Raw genomic sequence first — 26,330 nt, 5'->3', positions numbered from 1 at the left:
GTGTGTGGGAGGGAGGTGGCTGTTCCTAGTGCTAGTGTCAGTATTATGATTCATAAACCCCCAAATACACAGAATGTACCAGTGTGGGAGCCAGTGACAATGCTGGAGACATATCATATGAGTTTATAACTACTTATCTACGTTGTCTCACTTGAGCCGACTCCCAGGTCTGGTTTCTTACATTGGGTCCTTCCCAGATTATCCAGCGGTCCTGCATGCACAGAGTAGCAGATTTCTGCTGGGTAGAGAGGGAAACACTTCTTAAGTCTCATAGCTCTCCAACAATGAAATCGGCTGAATTCTCCTTAACTGGAAGTCTTCAAGCAAAGCCTAGATGTACCCTGGCTGAAGAATTCCTTAAGAAAATTCAGGAGTCAGGTAAGACTTGGACTGGATGATTTCCTAGGGTCCTTTCCCCCTTTGCGATTCTGTCGTTTAACATAACAGCCAGAATTTAACTCAAGACAGCTGTCCATAGGAAAGTCTTTAAAGCCCAGGGCTGTTGCTATAGAGGCATATGCCATGTGTTCCTTCCTCTACCTCCACCACCCACATTTTGTCCAGGTGAAATCTTGTTGAGAGGAACATGAAGGGCAACCCTGAAAAGGGAAAGGAAGTCAGAGCAGCATAGCTCAAGGGGAGTACCACCCCTTTGGTTTGGCTATGGTACAGGGCTATGTGATAACTGCCTGCTGTGCCTTTCTTCCTATCCCCATTTCTCCCTTCCAGAAGAAAATATAGTCAGGGTAGTGGCCCAGTTTTATTCTGCTAAATATGTTCTTCATTGTACCTTTCTGAAACTGAAGTGGAAAAATGTTTTCAGGAGTATCCTAATGAGGTCAGTTTTCCATCCCAGACAAATCATGATCATGATAGCCTGGATCCCAAACTGACTTTGCAAGGGTCTTGTGTTTTGGGGGGTCCTGCTCCTCTTACTCCTTTCTACTATCCATCCCATCCTTCTTTCTCATAACTTTTTCTGACTGGCTAGATTGATTGGCTCTCTACCCGTTAGAGGGTAGAAAGGTTCAGGGAGAATGGAGAGGGGGTGATTATAACATATTATTAATGGCTGTGAGAATTGGCATTGGCTAGGCTAATTGATGCCTTCTGTTGCGAAGCCTTTTGTTCTACTAGCCATACAAGGATATGACTGTTCTGTTTCTCAACATGATGGTACATTTCTTTTTTTATTCTACTTTAAATGCTGTCCCAGCTGCTGTTAGAATGAAGAACAATAGACCACCAGAAAGGTGGCAGGGAGAATATAGGGGGATGCAGGAGAAATGGAGAACACACTGTCCTGAAACCCACACTCCCTCTGAATGAGCTAAATGACAGAAGGAGAGTTGGGGGTAAAAGCAACAGGGAAAGACAAGGGTGGGGCAATTGGAAGATATCCAGGGATAAGCTTCAGGTTCTCAGCCTCATAAATGACTCATCTTGGCACAGGACATTAGTCTAAAATTGAATTCAGGGAGTGAATGGCTGGATCTCCCCTAAAGCTCTAGAGAGTTGTAAAAGCTTAGTAAGAAATCTGCTATGAAGGGATGTCGTAAAGATCAATAAAATCTTGGAGGAAATGGGGTACTGATGGGAACAATGAGAAGAGGTTTAAATACTAATAAAATCATTCTTATATAAGTCTAGATCTTGGAGTGTGGAAGTCTAGGGTTCAAATTTCCCTTCTGACACATACTGGTTGATTGAGCCTGAACAAAGCATTTTATTCTTCCTTACCTCCAGGAAAGTCTCAAAACTTGGTTACAAGAAGATGCCAACATGCATTGGCAGTGGAACTTCCTCATTGAGAACTCTTTACACTGATGAAATCACAGGTCTTTAAAATAAAAAACAAACAAGTCTTTTGGAATATGTCCTTGAACGAAGTGGAAGCCTATCAAAACATGCTGGATCTTATAAGCCAACAAGAAAGCAAAAAGAGGAACAGCCTCAAGTATTCAGGTGCTTGACTTAGAACTAAGTAAAAATTTTAAAAAATAGCATATGGGTTGGGGGAGTAGACATTCAGGCTCCTTGGCTTGAATGTCAAAAGAATAAGCTTCTATTCTTGGCCCTGTCCAGTTAGACAAGCTTCCTAACCTCCCTGAATAGGAATTTTCCTTCAGGCAAATGAAGAAAATAACTATTGGTATTTAAACCATCATCATATCTAACAATTCTATAAATACTGAAAGCATTTTTTTTTTTTGCAATGACTTTGAAAGACAGGTAATGAATATATTAGCCCCACTTTAAAGACAAGGAGGCAGAGGTTCAAGCTAGTGGTTCAAAGTACTGCCTATCTTTTTGAGAGGTTTCTGAACTCGGGTCAAATTTGCCTCTTTGTTAGAATTTTTAAAAATTGCCAAAGGCATGGCAGGGTTCTTAGAGCAAGGATCACAGTCTTCCAAATTCCCCCAAATCATAACACCAGCAAACTTACCCAAACTCACAACAATACAGCAGGACAGTTCACAGACCATTAATTTATATATATAAATATTTCCATGTTGGTCTTTTTGTACAAGGAGGGAAGGAAGGAAAGGGAAAAAAGGGAAAATGAGAGAAAGAAGGATGGAGAGAGATAAAAATAATATGCTTCAGTCCATATTCAGACAATATCAATTCTTTTTCTGGAGGCACATGGCGTGTTTCATTGTGAGTTCTTTGGGTTCTTAGATAATTTTATTGCTAAGAAGACCTCCTACTTTCCTACTCTAATTTTGAGTCCCAATTGTTCCTCCTTAAAAAAAACAAACTTCTGTGTCCAGCCTCAGCTCTAAGCCGTGTCTTACATACTGCTCCATAATTTCCTCAACACTACCCCCAATTCCCATCTGTCCCTCTGGAATGCCTATTACATAAGTAACAAACTTTCTTTCATCTTAAACCTTTTCCTTTCTTAGTTGTACTTTCTGGTATTTACTGAGGCTTGGCTCCATCTTGATTTCATTACATCCCAGGGGATATCCTTTCTACTTCTAGTTGTATTTTCTTCACTCATATTTATCTTCTCTTTCACTTACAGTAGTAGAACATAAAATGCTCCTTCCTTCCTATTGCCTTTTTCAGATTCTCCTTCTCTCCTCTGTCTTTCTTATGACTTAACCCCCGTAATCCTCATTTCTATCTGCACTGTGATATCTTACCTCTCAATACTATCCTAGACCATCATCTTTGTTCTTGCTACACTCTTAACCCAATGTTGACCACTTGACAAACCAATAAAATTCTTATTATTTATTCTTGAACTCTTTTGTTCTTCCCAACTCCCATCTATTGCTGATCACATCTTATAAAAGCCCAAGTCCACTATTTACCTCATTCCTTTCTAGTCACATACTGTTGAACCAAAGAGGAAAACTTCAAACATTTCTACTACAGATTTAGGCTATCTAATCAATTTGGCCCTCATGACAATAAGGTAACTCCTTCTTAATTGACTCCCTGTTCCACTCAATGCAACAGCTCTTTGTTGTTCAAACAAAAGTTTGAGATGATTTAAAATGAACTCCTTGTTACCTCTTTCTCATCTTACATCACCATTGGTATCATTACTTCCTCCTTTACTGCATTCATTGATGAGAAGGTGGTCCTTCTCCTTGCCAAGGCTCCTCTTGATCCTATCCCCTCCCATTTTCAAGTAGATTAAGTTATTCTATAATTATCCCCATCCTCTCCTCTTTTATGTCTGCCTCTATATTGATGGTTTCCTTGACTCCTATCAACAGGCCCTCATCTGCTCCATCCTCAGAAAACCCTCATTATATTTTACTGTGCTTACCAGCTATGATCTGTATTTCTCCTCATCTTTGAAAAATATTACTACAATTCATGGTTTCCCTTCCTTTCCTCTTACTTTTTCTGAAACCTTCAGTAATTTGACTTTTGATCGATCTTTTAACCAAAACTTGTTTTTACCCAGTGATATCAGCTGCTAAATCTGTTAGTTTCTTCTCCATTTTCATCCTTCTTAATGTCTTGGCAGTCTTTGGAAATATTGTTGATGGCTGCCTTCTGGATACTCTTTATTCTCTAAATCTTTGGTTTTCCTCCTTCTTCTCTGATCACTCTTCAGTCTCTTTTGCTAATCTTTATTTATGTCATGTCCATTGACTGTGGGCATCTCCCAAACTCCTATGCTGGGCTCTCTTTTCTCTTCTTTCAAAACTCACTTGGCAACCCTATCATTCCCCATGGATTGGTTATCTCATATGTGCAGAGGATTCTCACATCGATTTTTCCCAAATCATTCTCTTGATTTCCAGCCCCCGTTGCCTGTTAGATATTTAAGATTACTTGTCTTCTAGGCATCTCAAGCATGCCCAAAGAGCGTTCATTCTCTTTCCCTCTAAAGTCTCCCATCATCTGAACTTCCTCAGTGATTCCAAGGATATTACCAATCTTTTAGTCCCAGTTTCATAGCTATGTCATCCTCAACTGCTCTCTTACCCCCACCTATGTGATCAGTTGTGAAATCATTTCATTTTCTTGTAAGATCTTAAATCTTCACTTAATTCAGCCTCTACTCAGGTTCTGACTCTCTTCTTCTATTTATTGAACTCTTCTGATTGGTGTCCCTGCCTCAAGACTCACTCCACTCCAATCCATCCTTGCCCCAGATGTAAAAGTGATTTTCCTAAAACATGTCTTAGAATCCCTTTCTTTCTCTAAGACTCAAATCAAGCCCTACCTCCTCCAGGTAGTCTTTTTTGGTTCTCTCAGTATCTAGTACAATTTCCTCTAATCTACCTGGCATTTATGTTCTATATTCTAATTAATATTTGTTGTTTCTCCCTTAGAATGTGCCCTCTTAATGGGGGACTGGCTTTGCCTTCCTTAGTATCCCCAGCACTTAGCACAGGACCTGGCCATTGAAAGTACTTAGTAAATAAATATTGGTTGATTGATTGGTAGACTTGCTCTTGAGTGAGCATTTATTGAATTGGCTGAGCTACCACACAGTCAATTCCCAAGTCTGGTGCTCTTTTTTCTTTTTGCATTATTTTTTCACCTATATTATCTTGTAAAGCCCTCCAGACTCCTTAAGTAAAAATTCAGAAATATAAGGATAGATTATCATTCATATTAAAATTTTATTTCATAATATTTAATATGACCGTACGTTGTCATATTGTGATTTCATATTAGAGAAATGTAGTGCATAAATCATCAGAAATGTAGTCTGGAACATTTTGTTTCTTTTTTTTTTCTTTTTCTTTTTCTTTTTATTTTATTTAATAGCCTTTTATTTACAGGATATATGCATGGGTAACTTTACAGCATTAACAATTGCCAAACCTCTTGTTCCAATTTTTTACCTCTTACCCCCCCACCCCCTCCCCTAGATGGCAGGATGACCAGTAGATGTTAAATATATTAAAATATAAATTAGATACACAATAAGTATACATGACCAAAACGTTATTTTGCTGTACAAAAAGAATCAGACTCTGAAATATTGTACAGTTAGCTTGTGAAGGAAATCAAAAATGCAGGTGGGCATAAATGTAGGGATTGGGAATTCAATGTAATGGTTTTTAGTCATCTCCCAGGGTTCTTTTTCTGGGCATAGCTGGTTCAGTTCATTACTGCTCCATTGGAAATGATTTGGTTGATCTCGTTGCTGAGGATGGCCTGGTCCATCAGAACTGGTCATCATATAGTATTGTTGTTGAAGTATATAATGATCTCCTGGTCCTGCTCATTTCACTCAGCATCAGTTCATGTAAGTCTCTCCAGGCCTTTCTGAAATCATCCTGTTGGTCATTTCTTACAGAACAGTAATATTCCATAATATTCATATACCACAATTTATTCAGCCATTCTCCAACTGATGGACATCCATTCAGTTTCCAGTTTTTAGCCACTACAAAAAGGGCTGCCACAAACATTCGTGCACATACAGGTCCCTTTCCCTTCTTTATAATCTCTTTGGGATATAATCCCAGTAGTAACACTGCTGGATCAAAGGGTATGCACAGTTTGATAACTTTTTGAGCATAGTGGAACATTTTGTTTCATATCCTGCCTCTCACACCCCTAGCTTTGCAAATCTGGATAAGTCACTTAGCTCCTTGCCATATCTATAAAACAGGGATGATAATAGCAGCAGTACTGACCTCACAGAGAGGCGTTCAGTCTCAATAAGAATAATACTAAGCTTTGCTTAGTGCTACAAAAATGCTATGGAAAAGTGAGTTATTATAAGCATGGGAATCTTCCTGCTAAGTTTCTTTTTTGTATGTGCTTCTTATATCTAAAAGGATCAAAGCTAGTTTCTAAATTAGTATTACTTTGCTCAAGTTGCCTGGTGGATGTAAAATACTCCCTATTTACAAACATAAAACACATCCAATACTAAGGTCCCTAAGCTACTTATACTTTTTTTCCCCATAAACTCAGAAAAACCTAACCCCTGACTCTATTTTCATACAGATAAGAAAAATCTATCCCATCAAATAGAAAACAACAACCAGATTTAGTCCCCATCTTTTTCTACCCTTCCTTTCCTTCTGTCTATCTCATAGTAGTTTATCTGTTGCCTTCCAATTTAGTGCCAGGGAGCATAAAAATAGGGGACAAAACTAGGGTTTTCTTTTGTGTCCTTGTGAGCCTCTGTGTTTTTTTGTTGTTGTTGTTGTTGATGGGAGGGAAAATAAATTTTATTTTCTGAAAAATTACCTAAAGAGATAAGGGGAAAAATGACTGCTTAAATATTTAGAGAATGATGAAACCATCCAGAATTGTTCCAGGAAAGGATGAATTCATAAAATAAGACATAAACACTTTTTGGGAAAGAAAAGGAAAAGAAGATCAAAAACTCAAAATGAAACCAGAAAGGGAGACAGAAGTGAACAACAATGGTACAAAGGGTTACCAGGTTCCTGGGTGAAGTATTCTATGTAAATATAATATCTGAAAACAATTAAACTAATCCCAAAAGAATTGCATGAAAATCTATATAATAGAACCAACTTCAGTTAAATGTAAATTCCTTGAGGGCAAGACATTTTCATATATATTAGGAAGATGCTTAGTAAATATGTTTAAAGGAATCATGTCTCACAGTCAGAGATTCTTGTATTTATTTGTGTAAAATATGACCCAATTCTTCTTCTTTTTCTTTTTAAAGTCTAATAATCGTTAAATGAAATAAAAATGGGTGACTTTCATTCCTGTCATCATAGAAGGTCAATTTCTATCCAGGACTTTCTCTGGGAATCACTGATGACTCTCATATATGCACAGTAGACTAGGGAAGAAAGTATTATTATATCAATATCCAAAAAAGAGAGGGATTATAATGAATGAATTTGATTTAGTCCTGCCAAACGGAGAACCAAATTATTTGAACAATTTTAGATTGTCTTTTTACATTTATCCCTTCCATTTTGTGATTTTTTTCCCCATCATAGTTTTGATATATCACAGGTGAGCATAATGGGAATTTAGGAAGAGTTTTATGAAAACCACAGATGTTCATGAAAGCCCGCAGATGATACAGAGTCTTTGACCAAATACTCATGCTAAATTTTATAACATGGAAACCTACCATAAAAGAAAAAGAAAAAATTCAGACTTATTCTCTGTTGTGAAGGGAGGACCCAAAACTTTTATGCACATTTTTCATATTGTGGAAGCTCCACACCCCAACCACCTTCTCCTAGTATAGAAGGAATAGCTGTAGTTTTATTCAGCTAGAAAAGGTGAGAAAAAATTGTAGTTAATAAAAAAGAAGGAAAATATTCTTTAGTATTTTTCAAAAAATAGCTAATCGTAAAGCTTGTTAAGGTTTGTAAAGCAAAGAATGCAGGTTGGGTTCTATGAAAACCAGCATTTTGTACTTTTCTTAGCTGCAGGCCCACTTTTCTGCCTATCTTATTTGCTGTGAGAAATTTTTCCCACAGCTGTGTTGGTCATTAATAGCCATTATTGGCCTCCATCTTATGGAACATTGATTTAAGAAAACTAATTTTTCAGAAGAACAGTCTTTATTCTTCTAATATTTGCAATCATTATGTCCTCAGATTTTGCCTTATTGGTGGTTCATGAATATGAAGGATTTCTCTATCTTGTCAGTGACAGCAGCTCTTGCTTTTAGAGGCAGGACTGCTGCCTAAAGTTAGGACTTTACAAATTGAGCTTTGGACAGTTTGTCACAAATGCAACATTCATATCACCAGTGAAATTAGTCTTCTAGGACTATGTATTTAAACAATTTTATGCTTTTATTTTTGGTATTTTTTTTTAATCTCAGTCTTTCTCACTGTGTTTTTTGGTTTGTGTTGTAAAATTCTTCTGGTCTCCTCTTCTAGTGCAGAAAAGGCAAAGATAATTGCCAAAATCTTATTACTTTATCCAAGCTAAAATCCCTATGGAAATCTCTAGTGAATGTGTGTGTTTCAGATCCTTTAAGTAAGATTAGCAAGGTTCTTGAAAGGAGAACAACAGCTACTGTTCTTTATTCTTAGGTCATGCCTGTGTGTTCCTTGCAATAAATATTATTTGGAATATAATAATTCATAGAATCTCAACATTGGAAGAAAACCTAGAGGTCTTCTGGCCCAACTGTACATAACCAAGAATTTTCTCTACAATTTTGCTGACATAATCACCTAGAATCTTCTTCAAGAATTCTAGATCTGATGAACCCATTACCTGTATGATCAACTTAGAGATAATAATTAGGATATTTTTCTTTTCATTAAGCTTAAATTTATGTCTGCATCTTTTACCTGCTGCTTCCAGATCTATTTGTGAAGGCCGTGAGAAACCAATTGAATCCTTCCCCATGATAGCCCTTAAAACCCTTAAAGGTTTTCTGTTCCGGTCAGGTTTTTTGGTTAAACAGCCCCAGTTTTTTCATATGATCCATGGTTACCAGTCCTTCCTCCATTCTTCCTAATACTCTGTAGCTTATTGGTATCTTTCCTAAAATTCAGTTCTCCAATCTGAGAACAAACCTCCAGATTTTGTCTAACCCCAGGAGTCAGTGAGATATTCATCTCTTATGCTAGAACACTCTGCCCTTTTTAACAGCCTACATTCAGATGACAGTCTTTGGCCCTATATCACACAGTTGAATTACAAGTGGGTATTTTCCACAGCATCTGCTATTTAGCCATCCCTTCCCTAATCTATGTTCACATAGTCAATTTTTGAACCCCATTTTTAGGACTTTTCATTTATTACTAACAAAATCGTCTCATTAGATTTTACCCATCATTGTAATTTGTTGAAAGTATCTCAGATCCCAATTCTGTCATTCAATATGGTATTCTAGTATCATCTTCCATTTTGGTAAGCTCCATCTTTATCTAATCTATTAATGAAAATATTGGGCATAAAAGGGTAAGGACAGATCTTTGTAAGACTGTAATACCCAGTTTATGCCCTTCCCCCTCCATATGAATCAATATATTGATCATCGACTACTAATTGGATTTAGAAGTTGAACAAATTCCAAATCTACCATACTGCAACATGATCCACCTATATATCTCTCCCATTTTTTCCACAGTACTAAGCATTTGCTTCTCCAAGTGCTTTTTTGAAATCCAGATACAACAGGTCTATAGCATCCTTTTGATCTACTACTCTAGTAACCCTATCCAAAAAAAAAAAAAAAAGAAAGAAAGAAAAAGAAATGAGAAACCTTGAATGACCTGTTCTTTTTTTTTTAAATAACTTTTTATTTAGAAGTTATATACGTGGGTAATTTTATAGCACTGACAATTGCCAAACCTTTTGTTCCAATTTTTCCACTCCTTCCCCCCACCCCCTCCCCCAGATGGCAGGTTGACCAATACATGTTAAATATGTTAAAGTATAAATTAAATACAATATAAGTATACATGTCCAAACCATTATTTTGCTGTACAAAAAGAATTGGACTCTGAAATAGTGTACAATTAGCCTGTGAAGGAAATCAAAAATGCAGGTGGACAAAAATAGAGGGATTGGGAATTCTATGTAATGGTTCTTAGTCATCTCCCAGAGTTCTTTCACTGGGTGTAGCTGGTTCAGTTCATCACTGCTCCATTGGAACTGATTTGGTTCATCTCATTGCTGAAGATGGCCAGGTCCATCAGAATTGATCCTCATATAGTATTGTTGTTGAATTATATAATGATCTCCTGGTCCTGCTCATTTCACTCAGCATTGGTTCATGTAAGTCTCTCCAGGCCTTTCTGAAATCATCCTGCTGGTCATTTCTTACCGAAAAATAATATTCCATAACATTTATATACCACAATTTATTCAGCCATTCTCCAATTTATGGGCATCCACTCAGTTTCCAGTTTCTGGCCACTACAAAGAGGGCTGCCACAAACATTCTTGCACATAGGGACCCTTTCCCTTCTTTAAGATCTCTTTGGGATATAAGCCCAGTAGTAACACTGCTGAATCAAAGGGTATGCAAAGTTTAACTTTTTGATTATAATTCCAAATTGTTCTCCAAAATGGCTGGATGTATTCATAATTCCACCAATAATGTATTAGTAGAATGACCTGTTCTTGATGAAGACTTGCTGGCTTTTGTTGATCATTATTTCCTTTTAGAAGTTTTTGTGAAGCATCCCGTTAATATTTTTTTTTTTAATTCTTTCAGGACTCATTCAAGGTTCTTAGCCTCCAGTTAACAAACACACAATCTTCCCTTGGGAAAAAAATGTCATTTGCCCAACCTTAGTCCCGCACTACCTCTGATTCTCTACAATTCTAAAAAATATGTGACAATGGCTTAGCAAACATTTTCCATCAATTATCAAACTACTTTGGGATACAGTGTAGCTTATTGGTTTCTAGACTTGATTTGGAGTTTAGAAAGCCTTGAATTTTCTTTTTCTGAACTGTTTTTTTTTAGTTTATGAAACAGGATAATGACCCTATAATATCTCATGAGTTGTTGTGAGACTCAGCTAAAATAACATATGCAAATCACTTAGCAAAAATTTTACAATATTATATAAACATGTCATTATATCTCTTTACTTCTGCAGATTTAAATTTATTGAGGACAGTTAGGTGCCCTCTAAACATCTCATTTATCTTGGGTTTCATCTCCTTGGGAACTATTTTTGCTCTCTCCTTCCTGCTTCAGAGATCCCTCTCCTTGGAGGAGAAGACAGAAGCCAAATAGTATGAATAATTCTGCCCTCCTTCTTTCAACTATTATTGATGTCCCATTCAGTTTAAGCAGAATTCCTGTTCCTTCTTTGATATTTCTTCTGCCCCCAAGATAGCTTTCAAAAAGCCCCCTTTTTGTCCTTAAACATTTATCACCAGCTTCAGCTTTTGACAATGTTACTATGGTTTTGTGCTACTTTTTTTTTTTTTTTTTTTTTTTTTTTTTGCTAAATCCCAGTTGGTTTAAAAAAAAAAAGTTCCCTTTGTAGCAACACCAGTATCACTGGATGACTTTCCCTTTTCTTCTTGATCAGAACAGTGTGTGCTTGTATATTTAGAATTCCATTCCATCTTCATTCCATTTGAACCAACTTCCCTTATTGAGTTTTATGATCCATTAACTTTTTTTCTCTGAACCCTGTTATATCAACAACCAAAATCTAGCTTATGTACCAAGATTTTTGTTTCCTCTCCTTTTAAGAATTCAGAGCCAAAATGTTAACTTCCTTCCAAGTTGGTCATCATCATAGATCCCTCCAAAACCTCTAATCTAACCATATTCCTTGTCTGGTCAATTGTCATTCTTCATTATTTTTTTTGATGTTTCCTCTTTGGTTGGTTAGGCCAATCTTCTTAGAGTGGTGGTAGATCTCACTGAAGAGTTTCAGCATTTTAGTGTTCGATTCAATCATCGTAATGTTTTCTAAAAAGAGAAACTATGTGGAGAGCCAATCCATAATTAATTACTGTTTCATTTGAACTCCTCAAAGGCTGTTTTCCATGCTGTTGATTGATCTGAGTTGTTTCTATAACTGTATCTATAAAGTAATATTGTTTGATAATAATATTTCTGTGGAAGAAATCTTGTTAGAAGAGATTTAACAATCAACAGGATAGTTTGAGAAAGGCCTGGAGAAACTTATGTGAACTGATATTAAGTGAAGGGAAAAGAACCAAAAGAATACTGTACAAAGAACAAGAAGATTATATGATGATCTATTCTGATAGACATGGCTCTTTTCAACAGCGAGGTGATTCAGACCAATTCCAATAGACTCAAATGGAGAAAGCCATTTGCATCCAGAGAGAATTACAGAGAACTGAATGTGGATCTCAACATAGTATTTTTACTTTTTAGTTGTTGCTGTTTGTTTGAATTTTGTTTTCTTTCCCTTTTTTCCCTTTTTGCTCTGATTTTTCTTGTGTTGCATGATAACTGTGGAAATATGTATAGAAGAACTGCACAGGTTTAACATATATTAGATTACTTACTGTCTGGAGGATGGGAATGGAAGAAGAGGGGGAGAAAAAAAAAATTGGAACACCGGGTTTTTCAAGGGTGAATGTTGAAAACTGTATATGTTTTGAACATAAAAAGCTTTAATAAACATAACCAACCTTGGCCTAAGAAGTATCAAGAAAATATGCCTTCCTCTTTGTAAATCTGAAGTTTGTGGGTATCAAGTACTGTGTATATTGTCAGACTTGATTAATATGTTGTTTGATTTTACTAACCTGCTCTTTTTATCATTTTTTATTCTTTGTTTTTAAAGAATAATTCTGGGTTGAGGGAAAATGACAAGTATGTATTTAGAAAGTAAGGTGGACAGAAGGACTCAGTAAAAATATTTTTTTAAAAGAAGAAATCTTTTAAGGTTATACTTTGCATTACTGAGTCATTGTTACATTAAAAATAATTAGCAAACAAAAACATGTAACATTCTCCACACCTTTCATTCATCTTCAGTAATTGCTGTGGGTGATTATTGGTAAGAAATTCCTGTTTCCCATATTTTCTTCTTATCTTTGTTCTAGTGAATTGATGATCTGACTTTTCAGAGACATTTGATTGTGGTAGGACTCCCAAAACGATCATGAGTCATTTTCCTTCTAAGATAATTAACATTTTGTCATGTTCACTGCTTTGCATTCCATATCATGTGCCCATTTCCTTCTTTAAAAAAAAAAAAAAAAAAGTATTCCTCTTGTTTATTTGATGTTTGTGGACAATCTCCAAGCCATTGACCTCTTTATTATCTGAATCTTGAGCTGTATTTTTCCATTTATTTTCAACTATTCCCACCTTTGCATTTAATTCATCCAGTTTGAAGGAGCTTGTTGAATTCTTAATATAATGTCTCTAACCTTTCCTCCTCCACAAACCATACTATAAATTTTTATGCATAATGCAGTATTTTCACTTAAGGAACATTGAAAATATTCCTTAAATGTGTTAGGTTTTCTGCTTTGGACAGAGTGATATAATAAATACAGTGACATGTCTGTCATTTAGCTAAATTTCATGCCTCTTCTATTTACATTATCATCCAGGATTTTAAAAAATAAATTCAACCTTCTCAGTTAACTGTTTGCTAACTTATAAGGAAAATTACCATCATCATCAATAACATTTACCCAACACTTTCGAGGTTGCAATGAACTTTTCTTAAGTTGTCTTCTTTAAATCTTCAAAACATGGCCCAGGGGCTAAAATCTTGGAATTGGAATCAAAGAGTTTAGTTTCAAATTTCAATTCTGATTTTTACTTCCTGTGTTTTGCTTGAAAAAATTATACTCTCTAGGTTCCAGTTTTATCATGTATAATGAAGAAATCTGACCTCATGATTTCACATGCCAGCTCCAAATTTGTAGTCTCCCAATCCTATAAAGAGCCTCAGAAATTTATATTACAGGTATTATATTTCCATTTTTCAGATAAGGAAACTTGTCAGAAAAACTAAGGTAAAATAATGACTAGAGAACATCACTTGGTATCAGGAGGATCTGAGTTTGAATCCTGCCTCAAATACTTACTAGCTATGTGACCCCAAGTAAGTCATTTTAACTGCTTTCAACCTCTGTTTCCTCAACTATAAAATGGGGATGATAATAGTACCTACTATATGAGGTTGTTGTGAGGATCAAAACATTTGTAAAGTATTTTGCAAACCTTAATGGACTATTTAAATACTAGCTCTTATTAGGTGACTAGCATATATAGTCTCCGTCTTTTAAATGGGTCTATTTCTAAAGCAATTATTGAAACTCAAGACAGATTTTCTCATAAAAACAATGTCATAAAAATCATTTAGAATCCCAGATCCAGCTATCAAAACCCATTTCAATCAATTAACAAGCATTTCTTAAATATCTGTAATGTGACAAGCATTTTAGGAAATGCAAAGATAGAAATGAATAACCCCCATATTCTTAGGACCTGATATTCTGTCAGAGAAGGTAACATACATAAATAAGCATATGTAGAATAAATGCAAAATAAATTCCCATAATATTATAAAAATAAGATTCTCCAGCTTTTTTTTTAACACATGAGGAAACTGAGGCAAACAGGGTTAAGTGACCTAGAGTCACAGAGCTAGAAAGTCTGTGGCTAGATTTGAATTCAGATAGAGGAGTTTTCCTGACTCTAGGGCCAGTACTCAATCCACTGTTCCACCTAGCTGCCCAGTAATAGAGAGAGAGAGCCATTATTATTTATCTCTAATATAACTGAACTGGAATAATATGGAACCCATGGGAAAATGGATTCACAATTCCAAAAAAGAACCACAGAAACATTCACCATACCCACCCCCCGCACTGTTTCAGCAGAAAGGTCTCATTTCTTGATTGCCCATGTTGAATGAATCCTACGTTCTCTTGGCTTCTGCAGGAGGAGCAGCAGGTGGTGCCCGTAGCAGCCTCAGAAAGGCCTCTAGCAAGAACAGGGACAGGCATTTTAGAATTAGAGAGCAGCTTCTGGGTAGCTCATCTCTACATTTGCTGTTTGTGGAGAGGGAACTACCCATGAGTCACTAATAACATTGTGTTGCCATGGTCTTGCATTTTAATTTTTTGTTCAATATTTGTGAAGGCTTTCATTAATTTTTAACTATTCCACATTATACATTGGTGAAATAAGATACTCTTTATTTACTACTAGGCAAGGGTTTAGTAGAAAGGGTACAAAGCTGAGAAACAGAAAATTCAGATCCAAAGATTCAACACTTTAGGTAAAAGTACTAAGCCCCCATTTTTATGTCTAGAAAACGAGTTGAGAAGAATTTGACTTGCCCCTATGTCACAAGAATGTTGTGAAGATGAATGAAGAGCAACTTATTAGTCATCAAACATTTATTAAGCCATCTACCTTGTTCAAGCACTGTAGTAAATACTGAAAATAGAAAGAATAAAAGAAGCTTATAATCTGCCAAGGAAGACGTTTGTGTGTGTACATACAGATGTGCAAAATAGATATTAATTAATCCATCAGCCAACATTTTTTAAGAATTTACTCTGTAAGATAATATGCTAAGCACTAGAGATGCGAAGAAAAAATAGTCCCTATCTTTAAGTCACTTAATTTTATTGAGGGAGACAACTTGTATATAAGTGAGTCCAGAACTTTACCAAAAAGACTATAAAAGTGTGCACATTTTTTAGTCTAGTAGCATCACTACTGGGTCTGTATCCCAAAGAGATCATAAAAGAGAAAAAAAAGATGCAGATGTTTGTAGCAGCTCTTATGTGATGGCAAGAAATTGGAAATTGAATGGATGTCCATCAATTGGGGAAAGACTGAATAAGTTATGGTAAATGGATAATGTTATTGTTCTATAAGAAATAACGGGCAGGCTGATTTCAGAAAAACCTGGAAAGACTTACATGTATTGATGATGCTCAGTGAAGTGAACAGAACCCGAGAATATTAAACACAGTAATAGCAAGTTTATGTGACACATTTACCTCTTTTCAGCAGTATAGTGATCCAAGATTATTCTAATGGACTTGGCATAGAAAATGCCATCCACATCCAGAGAGAGAACTGTGGAGACTGAATGTGGATCAAAGCATAGTATTTTCACCTTTTTTTGTTTGTTTGTTTGCTTTTTCTTTCTCATGGCTTTTCTCTGATGTTCTGATTTTCCTCTTACAACATGACTAATATGGAAATTTAAAAATGTTTTACATTTTAATGTGTTTAAAATGATTGTACATTTATAATTCATATTAGATTACTTTGCTATTTGGGGAAGGTGGAAGGTCAGGGAGGGAGAAAAAAATTTGGAATTCAAAATCTTACAAAAATAATGTTGAAAACTATCTTTACATGTAATTGGAAAAAATAAAATGCTATTGAAACTTTTAAAAATGGGTCCAGACAAGATAATTGAGGGTACATGGAAGGTTATGTTAGATGGGGAGACACTAAAAATTGTGGCCTGGGAGAATCCATTAATCCAAGATATAAATTTTGTGATGGAGAAAGACACTAACAGTTTGGAAGATCAAGAACGGCCTTATATGGAGATTAAGTATATGAAATTGTTTTGAGTTCCTTATGAGAAAGAAGGTATAAGATAAACCGCAATCTAAGTGTTGTTCTAGACTTACAAGACCCCCTCTAGTTCTAAATTTCTTATCCTGTGATCATATGTTATTGAGAACATTACAAACAAGTAAAAGAACACATCTTCAACTAAGAGAATCTGGAACATTCAGAACTATAGTTCATAATGTTCATGTCTACTATATCATTCTGGAGCTCTTGTATAAAGTTTTGTTTCTTTTCTCTGTCATATTGTGTGTGTGTATGTGTGTAGTGTGCGTATGTGTATGTATATATATATATCAGTATATATACACACACATATAATCAATGTTTATAACATTTTTCCACGGGAAAACCTATCCTGAATTCCAAAACTGCCTTAGAAATGAATTATTTTTAAACCAGACTCATTTATAAGTTGGATACTGCCCAGTTAGTGATAGCTAGCATTTGTGGTTTATAGTCAAGTGATCTCATTTGATCCTCAAATGGGAAAGTCACCACACCTCCCCTTTCAGGGTCTGAATATTCCAGTCACAATGATCTCAGAAGCTTTAGAGGTTTCCCACTCTCTTTAGAGATACATATCTCGCAGGAGGTGGGATTACTATAAAACCCTTTCCCTAAAGGATCCCCAGCTGGGCTGCAGATAGAATGTGAGACTCTGTACTCAGAGGGGAAGAACCACCATTAAGTCCATAAAAGGATTCATCTATGGTTTTCTTTTGTTCCTTTGTTAAGAATGTAGGACAAAGAAATAGTTGTTATTTCAATGAGTTTTAGACAAGCAGGTATGATTTTTGTTGCCCTTAGTTTGAGATCACTTTGTTTTTTCATTATTCAGTGTTGAATAACAAAAAAGAAGGGACATTGGAAGGGACCTCAGAGATCATCTAATCCAGCCTCCTTATGTTACAAATGGGGTCCAGAGAAATAAAATGATTGGCTAAGGTCACACAGGAAATAAAAAATAAAGATGGGGTTTGAACTACTAAGATGTACAAAGCCTCCAGTCATTGCACTGTATACCACTCTGTCTCCTATATATGTGGTGCTCTATAGAGTCCAAATTTCTTACATCGACATAAGGTTAGGAATAATTTCATTAAACCCCATTGCCTAGTAGTGAGTTTGTGAAATTAGCCCACTGTTCTACCCTATCTCTTGTTTCTCCATGGGAGGTGATGCAGTAGAAAGCATCAGAGGACCTGGGTTCAACTCCCAGTTGGTTTTGATACTTGCAGCTTGTATGACACTAAAAAAGTCACTTTACTTCTCTGGGACTAAGTTTTCTCATCTGTGCAGTGAAAGATTTAGACTAAATGATTAAGTCGATTTCTTAGCTACCTTTCAGTTCTACATGTGATCCTTTGCTTCCCCTAAGCCTTTAAATCTGTGATTCATTTATACTCAGTTGTAATTCTTTAGTAAAATGAGACCAGATTGGAAATTCACCCTGAAACAGAAGGATCTCTCAGTTTCCCATTAGGTGTAAAATTCTGATTGAAATCTTGTACTTCCTTATCTAACCAAGTTCTCCCATTTTGTGTCTGAAAGATTTGGGGCTGTGTTACTCCTAAACAATTACTTCAAAATTTTATTATGTGATGTTATCAGTGCCACCAAATTAGTATAAACGTTTCCTTCTTGAAAATATTTGAAAGGAACAGCAATTGTACACAGTAGATTTGCAGTATCATATGCACTCATCTTTAAGATTCTGTTGTATTATGTCATCATATTTGTTTTATTCCATAAATTAAAAGGAAAAGGGAAAAATATTAATGAGAGAATTTCATTTGACTTTGTGAGGGCTTTAAAAAAAAGACATGTTGCACATGTTGCAGAGTGCACCCATTGCTTTAATCAATTAGTGGGAAAGAAGGAAAATGGAAAAAAGATTCTGGAGAAATGGGGAGGATTTTTTTCTCCTAGATTCCCAGAAGTTGAGTTTTTTCGTTTGGTTGCAAAGACCTGTGATTTTGTTTAAAAATTTGGTTTAAAAATAGATGAAAATTAGCCTCTCTAGCACATGCCTCATCACCAGAGAGTAAAAGGTACTTGTATGGTAATCACATAGCTGCATTTCTTGGAAATACCAACCATATGTCTCTCGTTACTTGTTTTCCAAAACCATACGGAAAACATGCCCGAGTGCAGTTTGAGGGAAATGACTTTGTTTATGCTATGTTTCGTATGATTCCTCCCAACAAGGTTGGTTTTGATCTGCATCTGATAAGGGCATTTTGTTTGCATGCAGGTGTTTTATATCTTCAATACGGAGATGAAACAAAGCAACTTAGAATGCCGAATGAAATCACAAGTGCAGACACAATCCGTGCCCTCTTTGTAAGTGCCTTTCCTCAGCAGCTCACCATGAAAATCCTGGAATCTCCAAGTGTAGCAATCTACATCAAAGACGAAAGCAGAAATGTATACTATGAATTAAATGATGTAAGGTAAGTGGTGGTATGTACCATCTTTATAACTCCCAATATTATAATTAGCATTCCTATGCCCAGAGCATTTTAGTCTTAAATTCATTCTTATCATGGCCCAGGGAGGTCAATCGTAATTGTTATTCCAATTGACAAACTCATTCTCCATACCAGTCAGCCAGTATTCACATGTGTATTCATTCACTATGGATAGATAGTAAACCCTGGGCAAGGGGGATGGATAGGCTTTTGTTTTGGTTTGGTTTGGTTTTTTGTCTCTATGTTCCCAGAACCTAGCATCATGTTTTGCAAACAATGAAACTGGATAAAAGTTTGTTGAGTTTGAGTTTGATTCTAAACTCAAATGATATGACTAGAAAAGAAAAAGACATCCCCTATTTAGGAGTAGAACTGGCTCTGTTCACTTAAGCTAAGCTCTTTGCCTCCACCCAACCTTTTTTAACAAAAGAAAAAGCCAAAGCCCAGAAAAATGGCAATTTGTGACTTACCCAAAGTGACTTACCCAAAATGACACAGTAGTCACATCAATAGAGGCAGGATTATAATTTGAAAGCATTTCTTCAGGTTCTCAGTCCAGTGCTCTTTCTTTTGGACATTGTTTACCATTCACTCAGCTAGAGTAAGATCCGAGGGATCTACCTGGTGACCAACCTGGTCCTCCACTGACAGAAGGAAGCATCACCTTGTTATATTTTTTTAATGCCTTGCCTCTAGCATGAAATAGATGTAAGCCGATAAATAACTTGCAATTATTAGGGCTGACATATTTAGGCATGTGCCAAAGTCTATGAGTAATTTTGGGCATTTGAGGGTGATACTTGCCTTAAGGTATAAGTCCTACATCTGGTGTTGAAGTTTTATATGTTGAAAAACCTTGTTTAAATATTCATGGGTATCAGGAAATTTGTATTTGTTTTTTAGAATGAATTATTAATAAGGCTGTCAGGGGAAAAAACCCTTAAATTTATAAAACATAAGCTTAAACATAAAATAGTCATGTTTTTCTGAAAGAGTATACATCCAGTGGTACAACAGCATATGTTATTCTGTTTAGAACAAACATATTGCGTCTTTTACATTTGTAGGAATTGATAGGAATGGTACCCACATTCAGTAGATTTTTGATTGTGTATATTAAAGAACTCAACTAACATGGATAATTGAAATCCGCTTAATCTCTAAATCTAATTTGAGTTATTGTAATAGTTTCTGCCTAGCCCTGAATACAGCTCTTTCTCAAGTCACTAGTGAGCAGTAAACAGTACCATTTGGAGATTTGTTTCTTCTCACTTCCTGTGCCAATTCCTTGGTGAATCGTCAAGTTGTCAGAGGGAAATAAAAGGAAGAGGAAGGAGGAAAAGGAAAAGCAGTCTTTACAATGGAACTAGTGAATGAGTAAGATTTGATTGCTAAATCAAAAAATCTAGGAATTTCCTACTTGGGAATCTCAGTAGTCAATCAATAAACGTTTATAAAATACCTATTACATGCCAGATTCTTGCTTCAATGCTAGGGAAACAAAAAGAGGCAAAAGATTATCCCTGCCTTCAAGGAGATTACAATCCAATGGATTAACTACTTCACCAAATGAAGAGACTCTACAGGTTTTCCATAAGTGGTCCAAATTTTGCTTGTAGATCTCCAATGTGGAGGATCCCATCATATCCCTGAGCATTTATGCCACTCTTGAATTTTGGATTATTCTACATGTCCACAAAGAAAATACAGAAGAAAAGATGCAGTAATATTAAAAGCACAGTATTCCCTGTAGGTCTGAACTGCATCTTGATTTGGAAAATATTATAAAATCTTAGAGTTGAAGAAAAAGGAAGGAAGGGAGGAAGGGAGAAGGAAGGATTAAGTGCCCCCTATGTGCAGCATACTCTTAAGCACTTTACAAATATCATCTGATTGATCCTCACAGTTATGCTGGGAGATAAGTATTAATATCCCCATTTCAAGAAATAGGCAAAACGAGGACATGTGACTTGCTCAATAAATGTCTGAACTGAAATATTTGAAACTCAGATCTTCCTTACTTCTTGAGAGTTGCTATTAGGTATTAGGAAGTCTTTCCTTACCTCTAACCTACTTTGACCATTTTACAATGTCTATCCGTTACTCCCAAGTTTTTCCCCCTCGTGGGACCAAACAAAACAAGAAGCCTTCATCGGCTTGAAGACTCTGCTCAGTCTGTCCTTTTCCAGGTGTAATATCCCCAGATTCTTCAACTGATCTATAGTCTCCAGTCCCCCCTCCCCCCATCTCCATCCACCCCCAACTCTTTAAGCCACCCTGGTTTGTACAATATCTTTCCTAAATTGTGGTGTCCAGAATTAGACCATCTTCCAAATGTAATCTTTTCAGGGAAGAATATAAGATGACCTTTTGGTCCTATTCCCAGTGCTTCTCTTAATGAAACCTAGAATGTCATTGGGTTTTGGCAGTTCCCTTCTTTGACCTTGTAATTCACTGAAATTCTTAGATCCTTTTTCGCAGAAACTATCGTCTAGCTGCACATCCCTCTTCTGGTACTTCCAAAGTTGATATCTAGCTTTGGAGATTATAAGATGTATCTTGATGGCTTTTGTAATAGGCATAATTGTAACAAACATGTTATTTCCAAATTCATCGTGGTTTTACATTATCTCTTTGAAATCACTGTTAAATCACTATTAATGTTTGTTTTTTTTTTAAATCAGGGCTTAAGTTGATTCATAATGGCAAAATCAAATCAAATTTTTTTTTCATATAAAGGATGTTGCTTTTGTGATCCTTGCTTAGTTAGCTTCATTAATATTGAAGTTGCTATTAACCTACCTTAAAAAAATATCCACATCAGGCCCTCCTCTTCCTCTTTACTATGCATTCTAATAATCTACCTAAAAACTAAAGCTAGAATGCAAGCTCAGGCTATAGACACTGCTTTGGACTAATTATGGAGGATATTTAAAGGAAAACAGCAAGACTAGTCCAAGAATCCTTCCCTTCAGTGAAAACCAAAACCAATAATCCCAATGATTTAGATCAGTCCACTAAATGTGGAATGCACCTGGAGTAAAAGAATTTAGCCTGCTGCTCACAATCTCTCGAGATCCCTACTGGGAAATTGAAGGGAGTCATACATATCTTAGAAAAAGCCTAGAGCCATTCTGGACTGCAGACTCTTTCTGCTGATAAGGGCGACCAAGAAATTTGATGGACATGATGCAGATTACTAATTTCTAAAATTATTTTAATGTATGGTTTGATTTTTAAAAAAAAAAATGAGTAAACATGTATATAGCTTTTTTTTTGGGGGGGGGGGAGCTCACAACAGGTTAGCAGTCCTGGATTCTGGGAGGAGGGAAGTATCTATGGTAGAATTCCACTCCCACCCAGGAACTCTTCGTGGTAATTATCAAAATGCTCTGTAATAAAAATAGCAATGGCCTTGAAGCCGGGTTATCTTGTGTTTCAATCTCCTTTGATCCTCATTTGCTAACTGATCATGGGCAAATCATGAAACCTCTCCCCTGAGCTTCAGCTTTTTCATTAGTAAAATGGAGAAAATATTCTTCACCTATACTGATTCATCAGTAATCTGTTGTAAGACTTAGGGAAGATAATGGAAACCTCAAAGTGCTAGGTAAATGTCGACTATTATTGCTATTATTATTATTTTTTTATCATCACCGTCATCATCTGAGCATTACAAGGCAAATATTGTTGCCTGACTATGTTAGGACATATGCACCAGTAAGTGTCCCAGATTGCCTCTTTTGATTACTTGCCAATGAGAATCATTCTTTTTTATGTAGAACACTATTCTAAAGTCCCTGATGAAAGGAAAACATATCTTTAAAATATGTGAGTTTTAAATTCAAAGCCCTTTCTACTACTTACCCAACTTTGGTTCTTGCGGGCCTTTTTTTAAGACTACAGGCAAATGTTCTTTCTTAGTTTGCTGAAATTCCTTGGGAAAGAAAAAAAATCAAACCATTTTTCTTTTGTGTGCATTCATTAGATAAGCAAAAAAACGAGCCATTTGGGCAAAGCACTTAAATATTTAAATATTAACTGAATCCCTTTGAACTTACTGTAAATATTAGAACTTTATTGTTTTTGAAAATGTTAGTAAGCCACACTCAGAATCTCTAAGGTGCTACCTGATATGTATGGGTGGAGATCCGGGCTGCCTGAATAATTACCCTTGGGAAAGAGAGATAAAGTTGACCCTTTTCCCCCTCTATTTTTCTTTGCCTTTGATGTTTTGTAGTAGAAGATTTTTTTTTTTCATTTTTTTTGCGGGGGTAGTTGGGTTTTTTTGGATTTTGGTTTTTGGTTTTTTTGGTCTGGTCAGCCGTAGCTAGTATTGGATTATTGGTGGATATCTTTTACCTGATTCCTAAGGGCAGGTGAAAAAAAGATGGCTAAAATAAAACTTCTTTCATCTTCTATAGTTATGGATGTTTTTGATTCCAGGAACATTCAGGACAGATCCTTTCTTAAAGTTTACAACAAGGATCCTGCACATGCATTCAATCACACACCCAAAACTATGAATGGAGATATGAGGGTAAGTGTCTGAATTCCATTTGTAATTTTCCTTCTCTTGTGTGTTAAGTCAATTTCTTCCTGTCTTAAACTATTTGCATGTTCATGCACCCTCCAGGGCGATTGGAGCCTCCTTGCTGCTCTTCCACTAGAGTGATTCACTATCTTGTTGCAAACTGTTAAGGAAGCTGAACAGCAGCTTTCTGACTTCCGTGTGATTTAGAACAGAGTAACTGGCATTTGTATAATTCACAACATGTTCTGAATTATATCTAAATAGGAAGTTCATGCCCTGACTCATAACTCCATTTTGCAAAGAACTTAAGAGCTTCTTGGTTCTCTTGCTTTCCTTTACCTTACTAAGATGGCAGTTCTTCTTTTCCCCCCTTATTCAAAAGAAAATGAACTAAGTATGCATGTAAAACCTTTTAATGTATCCAGTTGCATTTTCCTGAGTGAATGAAGTAATGAAAAAACATTTTTTAAGTCCTTACTTTGCACCTGTCATCAGCTAAACTTGGGAAGTAGAAATATAAAAGAAATGGCCTCTGCCCTCAAACAGCTGATATTCGAAATTATGTTAACTTTCCAAAGCATAACGGTTTGGTGGAGGGCACTGAAGATCAGCCTCTTTTCAGGCACTCTTACCAATGAAGCACAACAGAGGAATTTTCCTCATTGAGGACTTCCTTAAAAGGGTCTTGGGAAATCTGAAGTCCTCTAGGGTTGGTTTGAAGGGAAAAGAACAGGGAAACTGAAGGTGGAGGAGACCTAGGGTAAATCACATGGCTGTGCAAAGAGGCATTGGAGTAAGGCATTTATTAAACATTTAGTATGAGCCAAGAACTGGGCTAAGTGCTGGGGAGAAACTCTTGCCCCTCAGATGTAGGAGTTTGCTCTGTTTAAAATGAGATAATTGACCTAGTGAACTTAGCAGAGGAACTATAAGCGATAAGAAGGTTTTATTATAGGTGAGTTAGAAGGCACTGTGCCGCTTGCCCTACAGCTGAAATGAAGTTCCCTACCATGAGAAAATTGTTACTTGAGAGTGAATATCTATTTAGGTCAGGATGTAAGAGAAGCCAGCAGATTCCACTGAAACTCCAGGAAGAATATATAATGTAACCACAAAGAGCAGAATATGAGCAATGACATTATGGGAATTGAGCCTATGATTTGTTTTACTTCTTAATAATTTTGAGGAGTGTGTCTTCTACTCACCCAGCCACTGGTCTTACAACAAGTTTAGGATTACGTTTACTGTGTTTATACTTTACATGTAAAACAAGGTGATGTGAAAGCAGCTGTGTCCTCTATTTAATTTAAGATTCACATGTTATGTGAACCAGATGTATCAAACATGTAGCCAATAATACTCCCAGGAAGTATGTAATTAAAATGTAAATTGGGAAATATGTAAAATGAAGAGAAATACAATACAACGTAGATGATGCTAATTTGTGATTTTCGAAGACAGTTTGTACCAGAAGAGATTTCTTTTTCTTTGAGTATAACACTATTGATGTAGGGTTATTAACTCACTTTATTAACTTGCCATTTTCATTGTCAGGGATGTTTCTAGAAGGCTAAGTTCTCACAAGTCTCTTTGCTATCTGCCATCTCTACTTCTTGGAAATGGACCTTCCCAGTGCTTAGAGTTCCTTTTCTGGGATTCAGAGCCATTCCTATTTAGGAGACATAGAATAGACTCTGAAATTCATGTTAATGGCTGGTAAGGACACCTGTTTTAACTCCCAAACAGATGTAAGACCTACATAAAGATTGGCAGGGAACATATATAGAATCAAATATTAACCATATGCACAGGATTGATTATCATGAAACAGGATTTTGGGGCTGGAGATTCTGGGTACATTGTGCCTTTCAATGAGACCCTTGTGGCTCTTTGTTTTGAGTGGGCTCCATTCTGATTAAATACTAACCTCTTTGTTGGGAAAAACCCAAATGCTCATCCTATTGTGTTCCTATCCCAATTGCACACTGTCACAACCAAAAGGCAGGATTTTGTTTAGCATCCTGGTTCAGCAAAGGAATTACCAGTTTCAGAATCAGCCAAGTATAATAATGAAAACAAGGAAATGAACTCTCTTTTGTTTCCTTTCTAACCTTGCGCAGTTCTATGAGATCATCCCGGAATATGACCCCTACTAAGCCTCAAAACTAATGGAAACTCAATTCACTCATATTGAAATGCTGATATGCCTACTCTTCATCAAAGGGACCGATTCTGGTTGGAATTCTTAGAAAACAGGACCCTCCCTATCATAAGAGAATGAAATATCTCTAATCACATTGCCCAACATTACCAATTTTGAAAAAGGAATTTATTTCAAAATAATTTTATTAATTGTTTTTGTTTTTATATCATCTAAATTTCCCATATCCCTTTTCTCCCCCAGAAAGCCATCCTTTTACAACAAAAGTAAACAACATATTGAAGTGATCTGATGTTGTATCATTGTTCTGAATCTGGGGTCTAAAACAGCTAGGTGGTGCAATAGTGGATGGAGTAATGGGCCTGGAATCAGGAAACCTCATTCTCCCTAACTTCAAATCTGGCCTTAGACACTTGTTAGCTGTATGAACCTGGGAAAGTCACTTAACTATGTTTGCCTGTAAAATGAGCTGGGGGAAAGAAATGACAAATCATTCTAGTATCCCAAATGGGGTCACATACTCAAACACTATTGAAAAATCATTCAAGAACAATATCACTCATGTTCCCCCACCTCTATATAGATTTCTGAGATGATTTTTCATATCCCTTCTTGGGTTCCAACTTGCTCATATTTTACAGCCTTCAGTTTGGACTTTTTTGATGTTTTTCCCATTTTTGTCTTCTCATG

The 26,330-nt window shown here is 36.1% G+C and overlaps 1 protein-coding gene across 11 annotated transcripts in view; it reads left to right on the top strand.

The window, feature by feature from the left end:
* KIAA1217 (KIAA1217 ortholog) overlaps positions 1–26,330 on the top strand; it is a 563,370-nt gene that overhangs the window by 409,078 nt on the left and 127,962 nt on the right. For 9 of the 11 annotated variants that reach the window (XM_031937971.1, XM_031937975.1, XM_031937969.1 and 6 more), the window contains 2 exons: positions 18,729–18,927; positions 23,392–23,485. In XM_031937971.1, the coding sequence (XP_031793831.1) occupies positions 18,729–18,927; positions 23,392–23,485 (293 nt within the window). Of the gene's footprint in view, positions 1–6; positions 379–1,746; positions 1,966–18,728; positions 18,928–23,391; positions 23,486–26,330 lie in introns of those variants that run through there. The other 2 variants (XM_031937973.1, XM_031937972.1) reach the window with 2 other exon arrangements.

The sequence above is a fragment of the Sarcophilus harrisii genome, chromosome 5 (genome assembly GCF_902635505.1).
Source record: "Sarcophilus harrisii chromosome 5, mSarHar1.11, whole genome shotgun sequence".
NCBI lineage: Eukaryota > Metazoa > Chordata > Mammalia > Dasyuromorphia > Dasyuridae > Sarcophilus > Sarcophilus harrisii.
The sequence above is the reverse complement of the archived record's forward strand: the minus strand, read 5'-3'. Positions and strand labels throughout refer to the sequence as shown.